Genomic DNA, 24,504 nt, shown 5'->3' on the forward strand with positions numbered 1-24,504 from the left:
GAGAGGTGCAAAGAGCTTTGCTCAGTGAGCGACCACAGCGGTGGCTGGTTTAGACCCCTTTCCTCATTTGACGGGGTGCCAGATTTGAGGATGGGGCACATATCCGCTCCATTTTGTGTTCCTGTCTCTCTTCCTTCTCTTTCAGGTGTGGCAGCCATTTTGTCTCACGCCACGTTCCCATGGCAGCCATCTTGTGTTATGTCATGCATCCACGACAGCCATTTTGTGACTGGTGCCCATGGAGACTTCTCAAAATTCCCAGTGTGCCCACCAGCCCCAAAAGGTTGGTGGCTCCAGCTGGAACTGTACACACCGCATACTCTCTTCTCAGCGCTGGAGGTCCTGCTCCATGATCACCTACTTTCTGAAGCCTCACACCAAGGAGAGTAGCCCTGGTTTATTATTCCTCACCAATTAAAAGCTTTTGGCAGCAGCTCCGAGTAGCTTTGCAATGCTGCCGCCTCCTCACCCCACCCCACCCCACCCCCGCAATTTTGTTACCATTTTACAGACCGATTTTATTTTGCTGGCCTCTTTGTTACTTTTGCGATCTGCTTCAGTTCTGCTGCTTTTATTGTTTTTAATGATGGATGGCTTTAATCTGTTGATTCCCTGGTGCGGGCAGCTTTGGTTTTATTTTACAAGAAAAGCAGGGCGCCAAACCATTAAATGAGATAAATAAATAATAATCTTAAGAGTCCCTGCCAGTTATGCGCACCTCTTAAAAAGTCAGACACAGAATCTCTGCCAGGAAGAAAAGAAGCAAACCTGATACAATTCTTTTAAGCTTATTTTTTTTAAAAAAAAAAAGAGTAGGGGAGGCTTGCTTAAGGCCTCCTAATGAGCTTGCATCTGAGCAGATATTTACTAGGGCACATTCCCAATTCCTAGCTTAATTTTGTGGCTGCTGTGATACACTTCTGTGGTTCTACACTGACATTTGCCACATTTTATTCTGCAAAAAGAACAAAGAGCCTTGTGGCACCTCGAAGACTTAATACTGTTATTATGGCACAAGCTTTTGTGAACTACAGTGTGCTTCATCGCTCTCCTGTGCTTTGGATGAAGAGTGAAGAGTAGATGAAGAGTGAAACGACTCAGTGAAAAGGCTGTGTGTCTGTGCACACGTGTGATGACTATGATCAGGCTCTCTACCGAAACCAGATATATTACACAAACTTTAGCACAAGAATGGGGAACCTATGGCCCTCCAGATGTTGCTGGATTGCAACTCCCATTGTTATGATCATTGGCCACGGTGGCTGGGGCTGCTGGGAGTGGGAGTCGTACATCTGGAGGACCCCAGCCTCCCCACCCTGCTTTAGCGATTGGAGGTGGTGGCCCAGGAAGAGCCCTGTGGAAGCACAAAGCTTGCTTCCACAGCAATACAGTTGGGTCACGGAGGCCACATTCACTTCATATGTCTAATGCACTATATGATACCATTTTAAACAGCCATGGCTTCAGAATTCTGGGCGCTTCGAGTTGTTAGGAGCCTCCCTTTTCCCATCACATTGGTATAACCATCAGGGAACTCTGAGAAGTGTAATTCCCAGCACCCTTCACAAACCACAGCTCCCAGAATTATTTGGGAGAAGCCAGCACTGTTGAAAGCAGTATCATAGTAATTTAAATCTATGGTTTGAACCTTTAGTAAAAGAATTAGAAACTTGAACCCGAAACCATAGAGATGGATAGAGATAGACAAATCAGTTCATTTCAGTTCTATGCTTCTCGTTTTTCTCACCTCCAGTTCTTCACATTTCCGTAGAAATCTGCCAAATTTTGTGGGGGGTGGAAATCCTAATGAAAAAGCTCATTTTCAATGCAATTTTTCACATACTCCAATATTCACAGAGCTACCATTCCCAGAGTGGTTTTGCAATCAATCCCTCTTCCCAGGGAACTCTGGGAATTGTAGCTCTGGGAGCGGAATAGGGTATCTCCTAACAACTCCCAGCACCCTTAACAAATGACACCTCCCAGAATTCTTTGAGGGAAGCCATGACTGCTTAAAGTGTCATCCAAGTCCTTTAACTGTATAGGGAGAATGTGAGCAGGGAGTCTTTCCCAGCCCTACCTGGAGCTGCCAGGGATTGAACCTGGGGACCTCCTGCACACCCAGCAGATACTCTGAGTTAATTACCCCTCCCTCCCTCCCTCCCTCTCTCTGCTTGTGTAATTATTTTGAGAGCTCTGCCTTGCCACATTGGCTGCTGCAGTGGTAAATCCAGCTTTCCTCCACCAGCACTTTACTGCTGTTATAATTTGTACCCTGCTATTCGGGTCATAAAATGCAGGCTGGGATTTGGAAAAAAAAGAGGCACAGATCTTGCTGAAAGAGTCTCAGGGTGTGGTGGGGGGTCTACATAGCTGGTCCGAGAAGAGGCCCTTCGCCATCCAGAATAGGGATGCAAGGGGAGGGAGCGCAGTGTATCCTATCCTGTTTTATTTTGGGTGGGGGTTAAGAGGGAGGCATGCGCTCTGATGCATCTGGGGCCTGCTGCTTCTTTATTGGTGCGCTTAGCCTAGAGCCAGAGACTGCCTTGCTTTTTATTAATCTAATAAAAGGATTTGACAGAGCACTTCTAATATGCAGAGTGCTCCCCCCGCCCCGCAATTGCTCGTCATCCCAACAAACAGCAGCTTTTATGGGTCAAAAAGCAGCAATGGAAAAAAGGCAGCCTCTCTCTAGCCACCCCACCTTCCCCCAGAACCACATCCAGCCTCAGCAGCCATTAGCCACAGCTGCCAGATGAAACCAGCGGAGTCAGAGGTAATGTACTTTTGAATAAAGGTAAAGGTAAAGGGACCCCTGACCGTTAGGTCCAGTCATGACTGACTCTGGGGTTGCGGCACTCATCTCGCTTTATTGGCCGAGGGAGCCGGCGTACAGCTTCCGGGTCATGTGGCCAGCATGACTAAACCGCTTCTTGCAAAGGAGAGCAGGGCACGGAAATGCCGTTTACCTTCCCGCCGGAGTGGTACCTATTTATCTGCTTGCACTTTGACGTGCTTTCGAACTGCTAGGTTGGCAGGAGCAGGGACCGAGCAATGGGAGCTCACCCCATTGTGGGGATTCGAACCACCGACCTTCTGATCTGCAAGTCCTAGGCTCTGCGGTTTAATCCACAGCGCCACCCGTGTCCTAATTTTTTTGAAATTTTTTTTGGTACTTTTGAATACCAGGCAACAAATGAAGGAGAGGGAAGTCGGAAGCTGCACTCTTCAGAGCTGGACCTCTGGTCCATGTAGTTCGTGAGGTCATAACAAGAGCCCTGTCCTCATGGTGTCCAAGCAGGTGCCTCAAAAGCAAAACCTCTGTGCAACAGGGTTGCCTGGCATACAGAGGCCTAGTGACAGAACACAGCCATCGTAGCAAGTACCCTCCATGAATTTGCCTAATCCTCTTTTGTAGCCACCATTGCACCTTGTGGGAGCAAATTCCAGTTTTAACTGCGGGTTGTGTGAAGGAGGACTTTCTTTTGTCTGTCCTGAAATCTTCCAACATTCTGCTTTATGGGGTGTCCCTGAGTTCTAGCATTATGAGTGGCAGCAGCTCTCCAGGGTTTGTGGGGTTGGACTAGATGACCCTCGGGGTCCCTTCCAACTCTACAGTTCTATGATTCTATGACATTTCCAGCCCTGCTGCAATGTGTTATATGTAAGGCTGCCTCTGAAGATGATTCAGAAGCTTCAGCTGGTGCAGAATTCGGCAGACAGTTTGCTCACTGGGACAAGACAGTTTGAGTGTATCACACCAATCCTGGTCTGACTGCACCGGCTGCCAATTATCTTCTAGGCCCAACTGAAAGTGCTGGTTTTGACCTATAAAGCCTTAAACAGCTCAGTACTGCAATACCTCAAGGACCACCTCTCTCCACATAAAGCAACCCAGATTCTGCGTTCATCTGAGACCCTTCTTCGTGTGCCTCCTTCGTGCGAGATCTGGAGGGTGGCAACACAAGAACGGGCCTTCTCTGTGGTGACTCCCCATTTGTGGAATGTTCTCCCCAGGAAGATTCGCCTGGTGCCTTCATTAAATATTTTTAGGTGCCAGGCAAAAACGTTCCTCTTCAACCAGGCCTTTGGCTGATTAATATTCTACAGCCTTTTAAATGTGTCTGCAGGAAGGGGGGGTATTGTTTTGCTGTAAATGTTTACTTGTGTTTTTATCCTGTATTTTATTTTGTAAACCATGCTGAGATCTTATGATGAAAGGTGGTAAATCAATCTAAGAAACAACAATAAATACCTGGGGATGTGGAGGATCGAACCTGGGACCTTTTGCATGGGATGCATGTGATCTGCTACTGTACAACCCTTCCCCAAATATCCTTGCAAATAATTATTGGGGGCTGGCAGTCACTGATTCACAGACCCACCCTTATGACTGTGCTGCAACTCTGGCTTATTCCTGCCCCTCCTCAATTTCTCCACTGGCTACTTCTGAGGAAGAAAAGAGGCCACAGCAGGTTGCCAGCATGTAACACCTTGTCTGCAGTACTTGCAGTGGCTGCCAATCTGATACCTGCTGAGTTCAAGGTGTTGGTACTAACACATAAGAGATAAGCTCAGAGATGAGGCTACCTAAGAGGCACATGAGAGGTAACAGCAATGGCAGGAGAGCTTCTCCTGCAAGCAGAGGCAGCCTGTCCTGTTTCGCCGCCTGAGGCAAAATGGGAAGGTGCCGCTTTGCATTCATGCCATGGACCCCGCTTGCCGCCCTCACCAAAGCCCCACTTACACGGCTGCAGCTTCTGCGTTCTGGCGAGATCATGAGAAAGCACTGTAGGTGCCTCCCTGTGTGATCTTGCAGGACTCTTGTGAGATCTCCCTAAAACCAGGAAGCCACTAGATCAGCTTCTCCTCACTTCTCTAGCATCATAGGAGCAAATTCTTAGGGGCCAAGGTCCCGTCGGCCTCCCCCCAATAAAATATTTGAGGGGGCCACCCCCCCAAGTTGATGGCAATTGCTATTCAAATGTTGTCTGTGTACTGCGTCTTGCAATCTATGTGGGGTGAAGCTTACGTGCCCCCCAAAGTGCTTTTTTTTTAAGGAAAAAAGGTTCCAGTACTCACCGTGAACTTGTTACAGTAAATTACACTTTTAACATTTGTGGGAGAAAGGTGCCGGTACTGCATACCCTTGAATACGCCCAGAAAAAAGAACTGCCCCCAAATATCTGGCAGTGGGGGCATGCCAGGGAGGCGCCCCTTGGATTCTGCTGCCTGAGGCAGCCCTGCCTGCAAGTTCCAAAAATAGACCCTGTTTAGGGAAGTTTCTAATCTTTGATGTTTTGCCATGTTTTTAATATTTTGTTGGGAGCCACTCAGAGTGGCTGGGGAAACCCAGCCAGATGGGCAGGGTATAAATATATTGTTATTGTTATAGCAGAATCCTGCTTCACAGGATTTTAGTGTGTCTTCTGCTGTCCCATGTAACAGTATTATTCTCGAGATGCAACAGGCATCCGCAATCTACACTTTCCGGAAACAAACTGAAACATTTCTGTTCCAGCAAACTTTCCTAGCTGGATAAACAGACCTCGCTTAGCTGGTATTGTTTTTAAATTTATCTGCTGTTGTTTTCTGTGTTGTTTTCAGCCATTTTAGTATACTGTACAGCGCTTTGAGACACGTGTGGAAGGTGATATTATTATTACTGCTATTCAGTGGCAGAGCACAAGGTCCCACCATCTGCCAATGACACCGTTCTGCATTCTACAGAGGATAAATAACATAGGGCTCTACAGTGTGGAGTCTACACCAGGGGTGGAAACACTGGGGTGTTGCTGGACCACAACTCCCCAAAATCCCTTATCCCATCAGTATGTGCTAAAAGCTGGCTGGGACTGACAGAAGTTGAGAGTTCAACAAGATATGGAGCACCCCAGGTTTACCATCCCTGGTCTACAGAAAAGAACAAGTGGATAAAAATCTGACAACAAAATTGGCAATATCCAAAACCCTGGTGCGGGGAGGACATTTTCATCTTCCAGGACACTCTGTAACCACCATTAAAGCAATAATCCTGGAACAAAGGAACCTGAAATGGCAACTGCCATGTAAAACTTCCAAATTACAGTTCCTCAAGAGGTTCAGTTTATGGATCAGATTTGAACAAAGTCTTAGAATTCCTTGTTTTCTTTCATCATACCTCATGTGTCAATTGCCATTCCAATGCCAGGATGCCAGTGATATCAAATTTAATTGTTTTAGGTGTTCCAAATGTTCCCAAAAAAATTTAGATTAAAAAAAAATGTTTAAACCTTTATTTAAATCTATTTTCCTTTGTATTGTGCTGTTTTTCTCTTGTTGCTGTCTGCTGCCCTGAGCGGAATAGATATTTAAATGAACAAACCATTATTATTTTTCTGTGAATGGCCATGGTTAAACATCACCCATACTCTTCTGCATTTCTGTTCCTTCTGACCTCACTATTTACAATCCCCATCTTGCACATCCCACTACCATGTGTGCCTGCGCGAGGGTGTGTTTTATGTATCACACATGCCCACATACACCTGCAACTCAGGATAAATACTTCATGCATCTGATTAAGTGGATAATATCCTACAAAAAATTATAATATGCATAATTATGCAGCTGTCTTATATGAACTCTGTTAACAGCATAATGTATTTATGCTTTTATGTGTATTATTGGTGGTAGTAGTACTAGTAGTATTAACTTTTTGGTAACAAGCAACTAAGTAATTAATACTACTAGTACTACTACCACCAATAATAGTCAGTGCTTTTTTTCTAAAAAAATGTTTAGGGGTACTCTCATTTTGACTCAAGAAAATCACCATTTTATAGTTCAAATTGAGAAAAATAAATGCAGTAAATGGACAAAAGTACAAAGATTCACAAAATGTTTAGGCATACCCCTGTGTCCTCCCAGAAAAAAGCAGTGATAATAGTGATAATAATGTGTTAGTCCCTAAATTGCTACAAGGCTGTATTGTTTTGCTGGGAGTCAGCTAAAGGGAAGAACAAGTAGCAGGTGATAGGAATAGCCAGGCGTGTTATTAGGGCACAGCCCAAGGGGCAGTGAGCCCCAGGTATTTTACACTGGGGGCCGAATCTCCTGTTCCTTGTCTCCATTATTATTTAACCATATGGGGGCACTGGAGATGGGCAATTTTTTCTTTAAGTCTTTCATTGTCCAATCTTAAGTTCTCTTTGCCAGTTTGCAATTTTCTTTTAAAGCCTTCATGAAAATTCAACAGCATTTTAGTGCAAATGTCTCCTAACATACACCCGTTTTGTGTGCAAGTTTGCCAAATATACCAAAGCTATTTCCCCTGGCATAATGCAGTTGTGTGCATCATTTTTTGCCAGCATATGCATGTATGTATGTATCCCAGTGCATGCATTTCTGCACACACTACTTGACAAAAAAACTGCTCTGCAAAAGTCAGCAAAGTGTGGGTTTCAAACAACAGACGTGTATTTCAGTTCATGCATTCTTTCGGAAAGTGAAAAATTGTTTCAGAAACATAAAATGGTAGAGTCTGAAGGGACCCTGAGGGTGATCTAGTCCAATGCTCTGACATGCAGGAATCTCAACTAAAACATCCATGATAGATTCCCATCCAACCTCTGCTTAAAAAACTCCAAGAAAGGAGAGTTCACAACCTCCAGAGGGAGTCTGTTCCACGGATGAACAGCTCTCAACATCAGAAAGTTCTTCTTGATGGTTAGTTGGAATCACCTTTCTTGTAACTTGAAGCCAATGGTTTGAATCCTACCTCCTGAGCAAGAGAAAACAAGATTGCTCCATTTCCCACGTGACAGCCCTTTATAGGTATTTGAAGATAGCTATCCGTCTCGTCTTTCCCAGACTAAACATACCCAACTTCCTCAACCATTCCTCATAAGGCTTGGTTTCCAGACCCTTGATCATCTTGGTCACCCTCCTCTGCACATGTTCCAACCTGTCAGTATTCTTCTTAAATTATGGTGCCCAGAACTGGAAACAGTACTCCAAATGTGGTCTGACCAAGGTAGAATAGAACGGTACTATGACTTCCCTTGATCGGAACGCTATACTTCTACAGATGTAGCCTGGAATAGCGTTAGCTTATTTTGCTGCTGCATCACAATGTGGACTCATGTTAAGCTGGTGCTCTACTCAAACATCTAGATCCTTTTCACATGTACTACTGTTAAGCCAAGTGTCTTCCATATTTATATTTGTGCATCTGGTTCTTCCTGCCTAAGTGCAGAACTTTGTCCCTATGGAAATTCAGTTTGTTAGTTTGGACCATAGCTGTCAACGTTTCCCTTTTTTTAAGGGAAATTCCCTTATTCCGAATAGGATTCCTATCAAGAAAAGGGAACAGTTGACAGCTATGGTTTGGACCCAGTTCTGTAATCTGTTATAGTCAGACCAGAATCCAGGCCACAACTCTCTCCCAGTGCTACCTAGACATGCCTGGAAACATCTGCATGCAAGGGAAATGCTCCACCACTGAGCTACATCCCTTCCTCAAGTTTTTAAGATACCCAGAAATGCCCCTGGGATGAGCCACTGCCGATGTAGAATATTCTGGCCCATACAGACCATTAGTCTGACCTGGTATTAAGGTAGTTTTTAATTTTCATGGCAGTGAGATGTGCCACTCCTGCTGAATTTGGCTCTCTTCTACCGCAGAAGTCATAAAAGATTAAAGAGCAACATGGAAAGAATTCACAAACATCCCACATCTAGAACACTCACATAAGATGCTGCAGGGCCAATTCGACAGAGGTTGTTCCCAGCTTAGTCCCAATCCCCAGGGGGAAAGGATCTCTCTTGAAATGCAGCGTATGGATTGATATATAAGTTCAGGCATCCTTTCTCTCAGCTTCTGAGCCCAAGAGGCACTGATTGTGTTTATTTCTCTCTTTCTTGTTACCAGACCATGCCAGGGAGAGATTTCCTGCCTCTTTAGTTATTTATGGGATTTTTCCACAGCACTTTTCAACTTGCCTGCCCAAATCCGTTTTTCCTGCCCCTACCCCCAATTTGTCTTTTCCACCCCATCATTTTTTTCTCCTCCTCCTCTCCACCCATCATCCCGGGTACCTTCAATTCACTGCTCTGGGACATCTTTCTCCAGCCGCTTGCAAAGATAATTCAAAATCCCAGTTGGCAAAGGCAGCAGACAGGAAGTGGCATTCATGAATGCAATCCCATTCTTCCCTCCCTTCCCTCCCAAGCCTCCTCCCTCTCTAGCAATTGCAGCTCTGTGGATTTAACCCTCAAAGAGCTGCAGAAGAGCGCCTCTAGTCTGGGAATCTGGAAGACAAGTTCTGAACATCTTCCCAGGGAATTCTTATTGGGTTGTATTTATTGCTCATCCGACTGAAAGCAGACCCAGGGAAATTGACATGCCAAACCAGCTCAGTCTCATTAATTGCAATGGGACTTGGTTAGATGCTGCCCATCGATTGATTAATTGGAATGTATTTCCAGATCTTCCTCCCAAAGGCGGCAAAACCATCAGTGATAAAGCAATACAATTTAAAAATGAGAGAAGAACGTAGATAAAACATTGAAAACCAAATTCAAAACCTATAAACAGCGTCGCCTCCTCACGTGGCTACTCGTGGCAAAGGCAAGCACATCAGAAAGGCTGTTCACCGTCCAGAAGAGGTGGGTGAACTTTTTCGATCTGAGGGCTGCAATCCCTTCTGGGGAGGGAACGGTCACACAGAATCACAAAATTGTAGAGTTGGGAGGACCTACAAGGGCCATCTAGTCCAACCCCCTGCAATGCAGGTATCTTTTTGTCCAACGTGGGGCTTGAACCCAGAACTCTGAGATTAGGTCTCCTGCTCTAAGGACAGAGCTATCCAAGCCAGAGGCCAAAAAATAATAATTCCCCACCCCCTCCATGCAGGGAAGATGCACTGTCCCTTTGATCATGTCAGCTGCATAGTTGCATTCTGATATCGCATTCCCAACATTTCCCCTATTTTCTCTCCATCAAGAACCTCTATAATCTTCCTCCTGGAGCCCAGACAAATTATGCCCAGAGCAAAAAGAGATTTGTGTGCATATGTTGGGGTGCAAGCATAAAAGAAATGTATATAATAAGAGAGAGAGGATGAGGAACAGAAGCTCAAAGACATGCAAGTATGAACCATTAAAGCAGATTTGGGAACAGCTGGTGCCAGCCAAACCTGCTGGCTTTAATGAGAAACCCACAACAACAGAAAGCAGCATCAAAGCCATAGGTTCTGGGAGTCAGATATTTGGCTGGGAAGTTTGAAGGAGAAAGCATTGGAAGTGTGTTTTGTGATGCTTTAACTGTCCTATTAAGCCGGGAGGTGGATATCTTAAATGAGTAGCATTTCATGAATGGTCAATTACATATGAACGTTCAAATAGTGTTTGCAGTGGTCTAAATGTCATATTTTGTAAAGTTGAAAGAATAAAATTTATCGCTCCCCCCCTTGCAAAAGAACAGCAAGGCCCATTTCTTTCAGATTCAGTTTCTGGACGGAGCCTTGGTCCAAGAACAAAAAGAGCATTGCTGGAGGAGGCCCATGGCCCATCTAGGCCAGTATCCTGTTCTCACAGTTGCCAACCAGATGCATCAAAGGGAAGCAGACAGGCAGGACCTGAGTTCAAGATGGAACCCTCCTTTTCTGTGGTCTCCATCACCTTGGTATATATTCCCTTCAACAGCAGAGGTAAAGCATAGCCATAATGACTCATGAGCGTAGCCATAATTTATGTTTGGGGGACAGGACTTTTGTTAGGGGGGGGCAGAACCAAGCTATCTGTGACGCGATTGGTCAGTTTGTTAAGTATTTTTATTTATTTACTTGATGAGGAGCAGCTGACCCCCTCCCCGCTATGCCCATGCTGTGGCAGGCCAGTGGCTACGGAAAGCCTTATCCCCCATGAATTTATCTAATCTTTTACACCAGTACAAGTTGGTGATCATCCACAACAGCTCAGGGGAGCAAATTCTGTAGTTAAACTCTGCGCTGGGTGAAAAAGTACTTTCATCTGCCTGAACCTTCCAGCATTCAGCTTCGTTGGATGTGCTGGAGTTCTAGAACTGAGGGAGAAAATATTCTCTCTGCATAACTTTATACACCTCCATCCTGCACCTCCCTTTCCTTTTTCTCTAAACTAAAAACTTCCCAACAGTGTTTCAGCTCGTCTCTGCTTACGTTCTGCTGGAGATGCAATAGGGATAATGTTTCTATGTTTTTTCATTGTCCTATATTGAAATAATTTTGGCAGGAGGTAACTGAAACCATCAACAGAACTGTACGGAACAACCTTACATTTACAGAGCAAAATATCCTCTTGAATTATATACCCAGGACATGGAACCTTACAAAAGGACAATAGGAGTGGACTCTCCTAATGGTCAGGCGTCCCTTTACCTTTACCTTTTACTCCATGCCCTTACCACAGCAAAAAGACTGATACAGTGGTACCTTGTGTTACGGACAAGATCCGTTCCGGAGGCCCATCTGTAACATGAAATGCTCGCAACTCAAGGTGCTGAGCAGGCACACAGCGTGATTTGGCGCTTCTGTGCATGCGTGAAGCACGATTTAGCGCTTCTGCGCATGTGTGAGCGGCGAAACCCGGAAGTAACCCATTCTGGTACTTCCGGGTTGCCGCGGGACGTAATGCAAAAAGATGCAACATGCAGCAGACGCAACATGAGGTATGACCACTGGTGAATTGGAAAAATAAAAATGCAGCTCCCTTCTACAATTGGACTGAAGACTTACACACAAACTCACAACATAACAACAACTTGCATATAAACGCAGACTTGCCATGAACAAATTCAATGATACAGTGGTACCTCGGGTTACATATGCTTCAGGCTGCAGCCTCCGCTAACCCAGAAATAGTGCTTCAGGTTAAGAACTTTGCTTCAGGGTGAGAACAGAAATCATGCTCTGGCAGCGCAGCGGCAGCAGGAGGCCCCATTAGCTAAAGTGGTGCTTCAGGTTAAGAACAGTTTCAGGTTAAGTACAGACCTCCGGAACGAATTAAGTACTTAACCAGAGATACCATTGTATTTGAAATCCGTTCTTACATATACTGTAATAGGTTAAGATCTGACGAAGAACAGTAACAACCTTGCAAAAATATATAGTTTTGCCCCCCCCCCTTATTTTCCCTTCTGCATGGGTTGTTTCTCTCCTTTTCTCTTCTTTATTTACGTCTCACCATGTTTAGTGCACATATAATTATGTACTATTTGAAATTTCAATAAAGGTTTTTTTTAAAAAAAGAAACCACACACACACACAACAACAACAACTAAAAACTTCCCAGCGGTGTTCCAGCTCATCTCTGCTTATGTTCCGAAGCCTGCAAGCGAAAGATTAAAGCAACAACCCTACCCTGATTTTTTTGTTGTTGTTGCTGTTCTTTCCTCCCCGCTCCGCACAGCATCTGGCCTACAGGGGTACACTGCACCTGTAGGTGGAGGTTCTGTTTTCCGCAAGAGCACGCGGTGGGGTATGTGGCCCAGCGAAGATCAGCTAACAAGCTCTGCCTTTGATCTGGCAGGCGTGGGAAAGGAAGGCGGGGAGAGCGGTTTGCATCTTGTTTACTCCTTGCTTCGGATTCCCCTCCATCTGCCGCTTCGCCTCCGATCGCCCCCTTCTCCCAAATCCCCGACTTAACTTACCGCTCCCAAAAGGCGCTGACTCCTTTGCAGCCGCTGCAAAATTGCAAAAAATAAATAAATTCCAAACTTCGGAACGACCCAAAAGGATACTCAACCAAGGGGGCGGGACAGGAAGAGGAATTATATGGAACTTTTTAAAAAACAATAATAACAACAATAATATTACTAATGTCTCCGCTTTGGCTGCGCCTTCTCTAGGCAGGAGAGCTCGGTGCTTTTAACCCATTAAGCCTGATGTAGGGAAAGTAACCGGCAGGGCTTCCGGGTGTCCTTTTTATTATGCGTTCATTTTTACGCTATGAGCGCACCAAACATTTCAAGCGCGTTCTACGCTCCCTCCCCCGCCGCCGGAATCCTGGGAGCTGTAGTTTGTTAAGGATGCTGGGAGTTGTAGTTCTGTGAGGTTCGAACTGCAGTTCCCAGGAATTTTGGGGGGAGGTGCTTTAAATGTATGGGTTCTCAGTGCCGGGTGCTTTTCAATGAAGTGATAAATAAAGTTTATCAGAAATAAAATAACAAAATAAATACACGGTGTATACGCAGCCTTGGGCTCATGGTGGTATCAGAGTGTGTATGCATCATCCTGCCTTAAATACTGTTTGCACCTGCAGATAAGAGAATTGTAGAGTTGGAAGGGACCCCAAAGGGTCATCTAGTCCAACCCCCTGCACCGCAGGAAACCCACAACCCTGAGTTTAAGGGTCTCATGCTCTATCAACTGAGCTATCCCAGTCATGTTAATAAAAACATTGTTAAGCAGTTGTGCGAGGTCCAAATGATCACATTAAGCAAATTATAAATAATGTCTTGCGAACCATGGTTTTGCATTACATATGAATCAGGCCACCTTCACAGATTTAAAAGTCCAGCGGTTTTTCGCCCCCCCCCCCACACTTTTAGGTTACAGAACTGCTGGGAAATGTCCATTTCCCTGCCACTGTGAGGTCAATAGTTCCAAATCTGTCTCAGCAGCTGCAGCCCGTGGAAAAGCAGCCTGGGCCTTATTGTGCATGCACTAGACAAGAATGAACCATTCCCCTTCTCCCTGAGATTTAACTATTAAAGTCCCAGAGAAAGGGCTAAACCTCGCAATTCTAGCAATTCCACGTTGACTTTTTAAGTAGGCAGCCTGCAACAGGACAAAACACAGGGCATCAAATTGCCAGAGCGGGGAGAGGTCACCCAGGGACTCACGTGCAACTTCTGCTCCCATTCATGTTTTAGGATGCCTGACTGTTTTATGTGCCTTTGCCCTGAAGGAGTTAAACACAGAGAGCTGTGCCGGCTAGAGGAGCATGCAAACTTGTGACCTAAGCTGAGGCACCTTCCTGATCCACCACCTTCCTTCTTCCCTCCAGGGGTTTTTGCCTCTTGGGTGGAGCCATTGGAGGCTGCAGATCTCTTCCCAGAGGTTGCAACAATGCCAAAGGTGCAAGGAGTGGGTGAGTTAACCCCCCCAGAGGCGCTGGACAGAAAGAAGGAGAAAGAACAATTAAGAGGGAGATACCAGAGAAATCAGGAGCCGTGGGGGAAAGCTGCAGAGGGCGATGTTCCCAGATTTCCCTTTTACCGTTGCCTGCATGCCTTCTGCCTTCTGCCAGGGGCTCGATGTGCAGCAGTCAGCTTGCAACTGCATTTATCTCCCTTGCTGCAGAAAGCTGATTCTTGAATGGCAGGCTGCTGTTAAAGGCACAGGAGCAGGCCAAGCTGGTTTCCCACAGGTCACTTGGCAGCCAGGGTTGCCAACTTATCCAGAGGGGAACCAAGTCAGGCCTGCTCCTCTGCCTTTGACAGAGGCAGGTGGCAGAAATCAAAACAGCGAAGCACTTTGTGGCATGGAGGCGCCGGTGACCCAGTCATTGCCTGCCATTTAAAAGCACAGGAGCGGAGGTGCCTGGAAAGTTGGCAACCTTAAGCGTAGCAGTAACTGCACATTATGATAGCATATTTTGAGCACACAAAGTGCTTCACGCACACCTTACCTCGATCCTTGCAGCTTGGAAGATGGCTGTTTCACACACACCCATTTTGGGTGTTAAAATAAGGTTCTCCACTGCATTCCCACTTCACACATGAATGGGACAGGATTGTGAGGAAACACCAGCATCAGTTCTGGGGTTGCTGACTGTCTTGCGTTGGCAACTCTGCTGTGGTTATTGCATGGTATTAAAAAGAATCATAGAGTAGGAAGGGACCTTGAGGATCATCTAGTCCAACCCCCTGCAATGCAGGAATGAAGAACCTTTACCACTGAGCTACAACCTCGGTAGAGCATGAGACTCTCAATCTCAGAGTCGTGGGTTTGAGCCCCATGTTGGGTGAAAGATCCCTGCATTGCATGACCCTCACATGACCCTTGTGGTCCCTTCCATCTCTACTTGTGATTCCATAACCCTTTCCACTAGACCAGGCATGTCCAAAGTCCATTTTGGGGGCCTAATCTGGCCCGCCGGTTGGTTTAATCCAGCCCCCATGGCAGTTTATTTCCTGGAGTAAAATCCTAAAAAAAACCTCAACAACTTCAATCCTAAAAAAAGCTCAATCCTTTAAAAAGTCAACAACTTTGGTTGGCCCTCATGGCCCTTCACATCATCAAATCTGGCCCTCTTTGAAAAAAAGTTTGGACACAACTGCCCTAGACTGTTAGAGTAAAGAAGTGAATCTTTACGAGCGAGACAGCCTTACAGGTATCAGGAGCCTAAATGAGGCTTACTTCTGAACAGAACTTCAATTTCTCTATTTATTAGTTATATCCCACAGCTTCCTGCTAAAGTGCCCAGGGTGGAAAACACGTCAGTACCAAAACAATACAATCAAAACTTCTCGAAATGGTTAAAAAGCAACCTTTAAAAAAAGTTAAGAACTGAAAGCAATTGCCAATATTTTCAGCCATCAAATGACTGGGTAAAGAGGAACACTTTTCACCTAAAAGTTAATAATGAAGGAGAATGGTGCACCTCAGTAGGAAGGACATTCCACAAACGGGAAGCCACCGCCAAGAAGGCCCTGTCACCTGAGTCACCGCCAACCAGGCAGACCCCAGTGGTGGCACCTCCACCAAAGTCTCCCCTGCAGATCGTAGGGAGATGTGAAGGATTGTGTGCAGTGGTTGTAACCTTCTTCCCTGGAAGATTCAGGATGGAGGAAAGCACTTTTTTCCTGCAGTGCTTAATTAAACTATGGCACTTGCTCCCACAGGAGGCAGTGATGGGCACCCACCTAGATGGCATTAAAGGAGGATTAGAAAATAATATTGAATTAGCTAAATTAATGGAGATAATTAGAAGAGAGCCAACCCAAAGGTATAAAAATGAATGGGGCATTTATAAAGAATATTTAATTAAACATCGTCCACAAGTGAAAACCTGGACATGTTTTGACTAAACTCCCCAAGCTGCAAATTAGACTAAGAATACATGATACCAAACAAAAGAAAGAAATGGAGATAAGGAATACTGAAGCAGTGATAAGAAGAAAAAGGATGGATCCACAATGAGGAGGTTGGAAGTCATATGGAGAAATTAAGAATTTGTGAATTAAGAAAAAAACTTAAACAATATGAGTGTCTTTTAGGAATTTAAGGATTTGTATATATTGGCTTATTTGGAAATTTGTTGTTTCTTTTGTGTTTTATTTGGAATGTATAATTTTTGCCGTGTGGAAAAATCAATAAAAAAAGAGGATTAGGCAAATTCCCTGAGAAGAGGGCTCTCAATGGCTACTGAATCCCAGTTGCTGGAAACTGCAGAATGGCAGAAGGCTCTTCGGCTCAAATTCTGCTTGCAGGTTTCCCACAGACATCTGGTTGGCCAGTGTGGGAACAGGATGCTGGACTAGATGGGCCACTGGCCGGATCCAGCCGACTCTTCTTATGTTCTTAATGCTTTGCCCTTGATCAAGAACTGAATTTCCTTTTCAGCCCAGGAACTCCAGCCAGAAATAAAAATGGAGCAGCAGGACCCAACAGAACCGGGATCCTGGGAGAAGCTGGAGGCAGGCGAAAGGGAGCCTCAGGTTGTCCAAGTTGGGACCATCAAGGAGTTCCTGACCGGCGAAGGCCCAGCACAAGTGAAGCAGGAGCCAGACGAAGGTTTGCAGCAGCGTTGGGAAAACCAGCAGCAGGAGTTCCTGAAGACGGTGGAATCCCCTTGCTCAGGATGGAAGCACCTCAGGTTACCTGAGCCCATCTCTGAGGCTGACACGAAGGAGTTCCAGGCCTCTTTCAAGGAAATAGCTGGGGCCAGCCAGTGGCCGAAAGCAGACTGGGCAACTGCAACCGTGCTAGGCCTCCGGGGAGCTCAGAAACCCAGCAGAGGGCTGGATTCTTCAGGGAAAGGGAAGGACAAGACAGCGAGCAAAGACGCCGCCGACTCAGAGACGCAACGCCAGTGCTTCCGGCGCTTCTGCTATGAGGAGGCTGAGGGGCCCCGGGACGTTTGCAAGCAGCTGTGGAAGCTTTGCCACCAATGGCTGAAGCCAGAGAAACGCTCCAAGGACCAGATCCTGGAAGTGCTGATTCTGGAGCAGTTCCTGAGCATCTTGCCTCTGGAAATGCAGAGCTGGGTGGGCGAACAGGGCCCAGAGACCTGCGGCGAGGCAGTCGTCCTGGCAGAAGATTTCCTCCTGAAGCTGCAAGAGTCGGAAGGGTGGGAAGGAAAGGTGAGTGTCTTAGCGTGTGGGAAACCCTGAGAGAACCCAGGAAAAATGGCAGGGATGCCGTCTATTGGCGTGAGGGGCAGAGAAATGGATGCAGCAATTCCTCAAGCTCTGTTTTTTTTAAATAAAATAATCTAGTTTGGCCCCAATATAGATGGGATGGCCACATGTGTTTGTTTACGCCCAGTGTAGGGAACCTTCAGCCCTCCAGATGTAGAGTAACTACAGCTGCCACCGTCCCTGTACATGTGCGAGAGAATATACATAGAAGCCTGAAACAACCTTAATAACATTGCAAAATAAATTCCAAATCTGTCACTGTAAATTCTCATTCTTGGGGTTTTACTTTTCTGCACCACAATGTCCTGTCAACATCCTTGTCATTAAGCCATCTGCACCAATACTGTTAACCTCCTTATTATCATTTGTTATCGTCCACTTTTTTCCCAGGATGCAGGGTTGTCAATAAGCTCATTTGTCAGCAGCCCTAATTCAGAACAGGACTCCTGGGGCCCCGGGAAGATGCAGCTCTCCATGGAAGCCAAGCAGGAGGGTGATGGAGAATCCCGTTTCTTCGGTAATAATTCACAAGACTTTTAATTGCTAGTTGTTAAAACACAAATAAAAGTGCTGTATCCGACAATGGGGTTAGAACAAAACCATCACCGAATCATAAAATTGTAGGGTTGGAAGGGGCTCAAAGGGTCATTGTTGAGGGGCGCTTTTTTACAGTCAATAATAGTAATAAATATAAATATAATAATAATAATAATAATAATAATAATAATAATAATAATAATAATATCTCTACCCCACCCATCTGGCTGGGTTGCCCAAGCCACTCTGGGCAGCTTCCAAGACATAAAAATGAAATAAAACATCAAACATTAATAGTAAAAATCTGATCCAATATAAAAGTCACAATAACTTTAAAACAAACAACTTACCGTATTTTTCGCCCTATAAGACGCACCAGACCACAAGACGCACCTAGTTTTTGGAGGAGGAAAACAAGAAAAAAAATATTCTGAATCTCAGAAGCCAGAACAGCAAGAGGGATCGCTGCGCAGCGAAAGCAGTGATCCCTCTTGCTGTTCTGGCTTCTGGGATAGCTGCGCAGCCTGCATTCGCTCCATAAGACGCACACACATTTCCCCTTACTTCTTAGGAGGGAAAAAGTGAGTCTTATAGAACAAAAAATACGGTATATCAAACAAAGCAACATTCAACAATCCATCAGAATCTAATATAGTGGTACCTCTGATTATGAACGCTTCTGGGTTATGCGTCGGGTTATGAGCTCTGCTAACCCGGAAGTAGTTGCACCTGGTTGCGCCCTTTGCCCTGGGATGTGAGCAGAAATTGTGCACCAGAGCCGTGCATGCAGCAGCAGGCACCATTAGCCAAAGCGTGCCTCAGGTTAAGAACGGTTTTGGGTTATTAACAGACCTCTGGAATGGATTCAGTTCATAACCGGAGGTACCTCTGTAGTAAACAGCAAAATTAAACTTCAGCAAATAATAATTAAACAGTTCAGCCACAGGTCAAGTGGTGTATAAATTTTATGAAATAAATATGAAATGAATAAACAAATCTGGTTGAACCCCCTGCAATGCAGGAATCATTTTAAACCTCTGTTTAAAAACCTCCAAGAAAGGTGAATCCACCCTCTTCCACTGTTGAACAGCTCTTACTCTCAGAAAGTTATTCCCGGTGTTTAGTCAGAATCTCCTTTCCTGTGATTTGAAGCCATTGGTTCTGGTCCTTCCCTCCAGAGCAGAAGGAAACAAGCCTCCTCCCTGTTCCATATGACAGCCCTTGAGATATCTGAAGATGGCTATCTTATCTCCTCTCAGCCTCCTCTTCTTCAGTCTAAAAATACCCAGCTCCCTTAACTGTTCCGTTTAATGTTTGTTTCCAGACTCTTGATCATCTTGGTTGCCCTCCTCTGCACAAAAGAGACTACAGTTCTGAGTACCCTTAACAAACTGTGGCCCCCAGGATTCTTGGGGGGGGGTGCCTCTAAAAACTAAGGGACAGAAAGTAACGGAACAGTGATGGGGAATTTCTACAAGCCTCTACAGTGGTACCTCTGGATACGAATGGGATCCGTTCTGGAGCCCCGTTCGCATCCTGAAGCGAACGCAACCCACGTCTGTGCGTACGCAGGTCGCGATTCACCGCTTCCACGCACGTGCATGACACCATTTTGACCGTCTGCGCATGCACGAGCGGCAAAACCCGGAAGTAACGTGTTCCGTTACTTCCAGGTCACCATGGAGCGCAACCCGAAAGCGCTCAACCTGAAGCAAATTCAACCCGAGGTATGACTGTACTTATTGTGCCATGATTTTCCTCTCCCCCCTCCCCCTTTGAAGGTGATGGGCAAGAACAGGAGAATGAAGAGGAGACATTCCAGCTGGAAAGACCTGAGCAGACAGACCTCTGTGGAATATCCCTGGAAAGAGCCAAAGGGGATTTCTTCCAGGGGCTTGATATGGGGCTGATGCCAGGAAGTCCCCCGGCGCCGGGAGGTCCTTGGGAAAACCATCCTGGGAAGGCAGCCAAACAGGCTTATCATTATGATGAAGTGGGTGCCGGGTTAGATGAAAGTCCCTTCCAGGAGGAGATCATCAAGTTGAAGATAAAGAAAGAGCAGTCCGAGGACAGGAGCTTCAGCCAGGCCGTGCAAATGGCCGAGAAGCCATACAAATGCTTGTATTGCGGGAAGACTTCTAACTGCAAGGCCAACCTGGTCGTGCACGAGAGGACCCACACTGGAGAAAAGCCGTACACGTGCCTGGACTGCGGCAAGAGCTTCAACCGGAAGTCCACGCTGGTGAGGCACAAGAGAATGCACACGGGAGAGAAGCCCTACGAGTGCACACAGTGCGGGAGGCGCTTCAGCATCCGGTGTAACCTCATCAATCACGAGAGAATCCACACGGGCGAAAAGCCGTACAGCTGCTCCGACTGCGGGCAGAGCTTCAGCCGGAGACTGCAGCTCGTCATCCACCGGAGGACCCACACGGGCGAGACCCCCTATAGGTGCGCGCAGTGTGGGAAGTGCTTCACTCGGCGCTCGTCCCTCCTGACACACGAGAGGATCCACACGGGAGAGAAACCAAACACGTGCATGGATTGCGGGAAAAGCTTCATTCAGAAAGGGTACCTTCTGATACACAGGAGAATCCACACAGGAGAGAGACCCTATCAATGTTCGTCGTGCGAGCAGAGGTTTCTTAATCGAAGTGATCTGCGTAGACATGAGAAAATCCATGTGGGAGCCAATCCCCCTGGATGTTAAGAGTTGTCAGAGAGGATGGGGCATTGGTGCTGGCCACACTTCAGCTACCGAAAGGCAATGTGATGCCCTCAAAGTACAAATGCAGAATTTAATTTTTTAAAAGAATGTTTCCCTTAAAAATAAAGAAAACCATAGAACTGTCATGTAAAAATTAGCAACGAAGGTGTGGTCATCTTTAACGGGATGTTGGAAATGGTTGATGTACGAAACCTGAAACTTCACATTACAAAAGGTTCCTTGCGAGGGCGGGGAAGCGTCTTCATCCCGAGGGCCGCATTCCATTGTGCACAACCTTCCAAGGGCCGCATGTCCATGGTGGGCAGGGTCAGAAGCAATGGATGTAATTCTTACCTTTGTGCTGTTGGCCAGTGGTTTTCAACCAGGGTGCTGTGGCACCTGGGGTGCCTTGAATGATGGTCAGGGGTGCCACAGGCAACACTGGCCTCTGTCCCTCTCTTCTTTCCCTCCCTCCTCTGATGCCCTCTCTTGTCTCTGCTTCCTAAAGGCTTGCACAGCTGTTTATTGCAACAGCCCTGGCTATAATTGAAATTGAAATACTTTATTGTCACTTGTACAACTTGTATACAGTAAGATTACATGAGCAACCCCCCACTCAGCTCTCTTAGTCTTAATTCCCCTCCTTTACTGACACCCACCCACCAAACCCGAAAGTCAGTTGACCTGTTGTTATCTTTTCATTCAGCAGCCTAACAGCCCACAGATAGAAGCTATTCTTTACCCTGTTGGTGCGACTAATCATGCTTCTATATCTTCTGCCCAAGGGCAGGAGATCAAGAAAGTGCCGGCCACGGTGTGAATCATCCCTGAGAATTTTCCTCACTCCCCTGAGGCAACATTCTTCCGCAATGTCATCCAGTGGATTCACGGGCCAGCTCCACAAGTTCCATAAGTTCCACAAGGGAATGGTGTCTCTGAGAGGCACCTCTCTTTGGGGCAGGGGAGAAGCTCAGCGACCAGGGACAGCAGCAGCAGCTTCCCAGAGGACTTCCAAGGAGAGGAGAGGAGGCTGAGGGAACAATTCACAAGGGAGAGTGTTCAAAAAAGGGTGAGAGGCTGCCAGCTCTGCAGACAAGGGGTGACATAACTGGGCTCCTGAGCCCCACATATGTTGTTGGCACCCTCCCAAATCTCATTTGGCTCAGCCAGTATGGCCATTGGCCAGGGATGATGTCATTTGTAGTCCAGCAACACCTGGAAAGCTACAGGCTCCCCATCCTTGTCACAGAGTCAGAGGTTACAAACATACCATACAGTCAAAGTACTATGATACCACTTGAAACAATCATCTCTTCCCTCAAAGAATTATGGGACCTGTAGCTTGTTTGCTGAGAGCTACACGGAGTGGTTTAACAATTGAGCCAAAATTCCTCAGATACCAGGAACCTGTGGCCCTCTATATTTTTTATTTTATTTTACTGCTAGTCCCACCATGCCTGACCATCATACTGGTTCCGGCTGATGGGAGTTGGAGTCCAACAACACTGGACTACAGGTTCCTCCACTCCTGGAATTATGCAAAAATACCCATCCAAAAAAAAGGTCTGTAGCATTAAAATCTGCATTACTATCTGAGGTCACATCCTAAGGAGTCTAATTATACAGTGGTACCTCGGGTTACATACGCTTCAGGTTACAGACGCTTCAGGTTAGTACCTTGGGTTAAGACCTTTGCTACAGGATGAGAACAGAAATCGTGCTTCGGCGGCGCGGCGGCAGCAGGAGGCCCCATTAGCTAAAGCGGTGCTTCAGGTTAAGAACAGTTTCAGGTTAAGAACGGACCTCTGGAACGAATTAAGTACTTAACCCGAGGTACCACTGTAGTGGAGATTTTAATGAGTGTTCCACTAATGGTATTAACCCAAGATGGAACGCAGCACTTACTGGTTTTAAGTTTTTGAGATGAGTCAGAAAGGTAAAGGACAATATTTACTCTGTGCCCCTAATTTATTTTTTCTTTAGCTTTTATACCAGGGGAAGGAGGCCTGTGGCCCTCCAGATGTTTTTGGGCTCAAACTACCATCGTTCCTGATGCATTGGCCACGCTGTCTGAGGCTGATCATGGACATCTATTCATTCTCATTTATTTTTTAACCTCCTGCCCTCTTTTATTATTGTTCCTGTGTATTTTATTGAAACACGCAGGACCATTGTAAGAAGTTTAAATAAAAATAAAAATAATTTTTTTAAAAACCCCTGCACTTTTTTGGGTGGAAAGATCTATCTCCTCTATCCCGGAATGTTCCGCATTTCCTTAGGATGCCCCTATTTTCATCAGAGAAATGTTGCAGTCAGTGATAATTAGAGCCTCAATGTATATTAAATAGGCACACCTTTAACCTTTTACAGCAGAAGATTGGTGAAAATTGCTGAGATGGTTGTATTAATTCTTGTGATGGAACAGGGGTCCATTTGCAACCGATAATTGATTGTGGAAGGTATGTGAGGGAGGTAATGGAGGGGGGATGTTGATCGGCGTTATTTCTCTCTGTAAAACAACTAATAAAAAAGCCTCAAAATAGAGAAAATAAAGCATCCTCTGAATGAGAATCAAGCCTTGGTCTTGGCAGTGAGGGACCAAATCCTAACCACTAGACCACCAGGAAGAATGGCAAGATAGAGGCCTCCTTTAACCAAATTTATTTCTGAATCCCTCAATGTGACCTATAGAACACGAACCACAGCAAAGCCATTGCTCCTTCTCCCTGGCAAAAAGATTCCCTGACCGGGAATCGAACCCGGGCCGTGGCGGTGAAAGCGCCAAATCCTGACCACTAGACCATCAGGGACAGATGGTGAAGGTGCTTCTCATCCCTCCCTTCCTTCAGCTGATGAGCCTTATTCTTTTTTCAAAGTGTAATTTGCTCTGCTCAAGCACAGGGGCTTACCTCGGCCTTCACTCATACCCTCTCACACCTGAAGCAACAGTCCTGTCCCTACATTCACAAGACTGACACCCAGAGCCTCTCGCTGAACCTTTTGCTCAGAGAGCAGAGGACTACACACCCTTTGCAAAATACAAAAAAACAAAACAAAGAGAACTGCAAGCTGCCTTCTCTGAGGCTCGAACTCAGGACCTTCAGATTATGAGACTGATGCGCTGCCTACTGCGCTAAGAAGGCTACATAGAAATATGCCTGGGAACATTTTCTGTAGAAACCCAGCCCAAGCATGGCTACAAGGCAGTGCTGCTGCAAGAGCTTCACTTCCAGGAGAGAGCAAGCCCTTTCATTGGCCAGAAATCAACCCTGTTAGAGCACCAAGTCCTGAAAACAAGACCACCAGGGTTTTTTCTTCATGCCACCATGTGAGACTCCAAATTTCATTACTCCATTTCAGCTTCTCAGAAATGAAAGTATTTGTAAAGGGAAGGTTGAGAGGGACACATTGCTCCAAAATCCTTGGGGACTATTCAAAATTGCAATAATAAAAAAACTTGGCTGGAATGTGCAACCCAGATCAGGAAAGGTGCTGCCGAGTCCTAGGGGATGCCAGTGTGGTTGATGAGCAGAGTCAAGGAAGCTATTAGGGTCAAGGAGGCTTCTTACAGAAAATGGAAGCCTGGCCCAATTGAAGGGAACAAAAATGGAAACAAATTTTGGCAAAAGAAATACAAGCAGGCAAGAAGGGATGCACAGCAAGAATCTGAGGGCAAATTTTACACGTTTCTATTGTGTGAGAGAAGATCTGGGGAACTGCCTGACACTTTCCTGTAGGCCTCCTTCTCTGAGTAGAAAGCAAATCTTTGCTAGCTGCATCAGTGGTGTAGAGGCATCATACAAGGTTCCCAACCTTGTGACCTGGGTTCGAGTCCCGGCTGGTGCAATCCTTCCCCTGCTTTTTATTTTCATCT

The 24,504-nt window shown here is 45.9% G+C and overlaps 3 protein-coding genes across 4 annotated transcripts in view; 2 read left to right on the forward strand and 1 right to left on the reverse strand.

Moving 5' to 3' along the window:
* Positions 1 to 12,933, reverse strand: part of LOC310756619 (uncharacterized protein) — a 31,610-nt gene extending 18,677 nt beyond the window's left edge. Inside the window, exon 1 of one of the 2 annotated variants that reach the window (XM_083601011.1) lies at positions 12,671 to 12,933. Coding sequence is in view for 1 of the 2 variants with exons in the window: in XM_083601009.1 (XP_083457135.1) it covers positions 9,079 to 9,102 (24 nt within the window). In the remaining variant the exon portion in view is untranslated. Of the gene's footprint in view, positions 1 to 9,078; positions 9,201 to 12,670 lie in introns of those variants that run through there. The other variant, XM_083601009.1, reaches the window with a different exon arrangement.
* LOC310756497 (tigger transposable element-derived protein 1-like) overlaps positions 1 to 24,504 on the forward strand; it is a 796,241-nt gene that overhangs the window by 686,065 nt on the left and 85,672 nt on the right. The gene's annotated exons all lie outside the window — the stretch shown is intronic.
* Positions 13,980 to 20,787, forward strand: LOC310756724 (uncharacterized protein). Its single transcript, XM_083601352.1, has 4 exons — positions 13,980 to 14,112; positions 16,590 to 17,329; positions 17,777 to 17,903; positions 19,705 to 20,787. Exons 1-4 carry the CDS (start codon positions 14,091 to 14,093, stop codon positions 20,631 to 20,633), a joined length of 1,818 nt encoding a protein of 605 aa, XP_083457478.1. The 5' UTR covers positions 13,980 to 14,090; the 3' UTR covers positions 20,634 to 20,787.

This window comes from Podarcis filfolensis, assembly GCF_964270895.1.
Source record: "Podarcis filfolensis genome assembly, chromosome: 2".
NCBI lineage: Eukaryota > Metazoa > Chordata > Lepidosauria > Squamata > Lacertidae > Podarcis > Podarcis filfolensis.

Coding starts and splice junctions, on each gene's coding strand:
- LOC310756724 (XM_083601352.1), top strand. CDS start 14,091: ATGCCAAAGGTGCAAGGAGTGG. Junction 17,330..17,776: donor CGGAAGGGTGGGAAGGAAAG/GTGAGTGTCTTA, acceptor CTTTTTTCCCAG/GATGCAGGGTTGTCAATAAG. Junction 17,904..19,704: donor TGGAGAATCCCGTTTCTTCG/GTAATAATTCAC, acceptor CCCCCTTTGAAG/GTGATGGGCAAGAACAGGAG.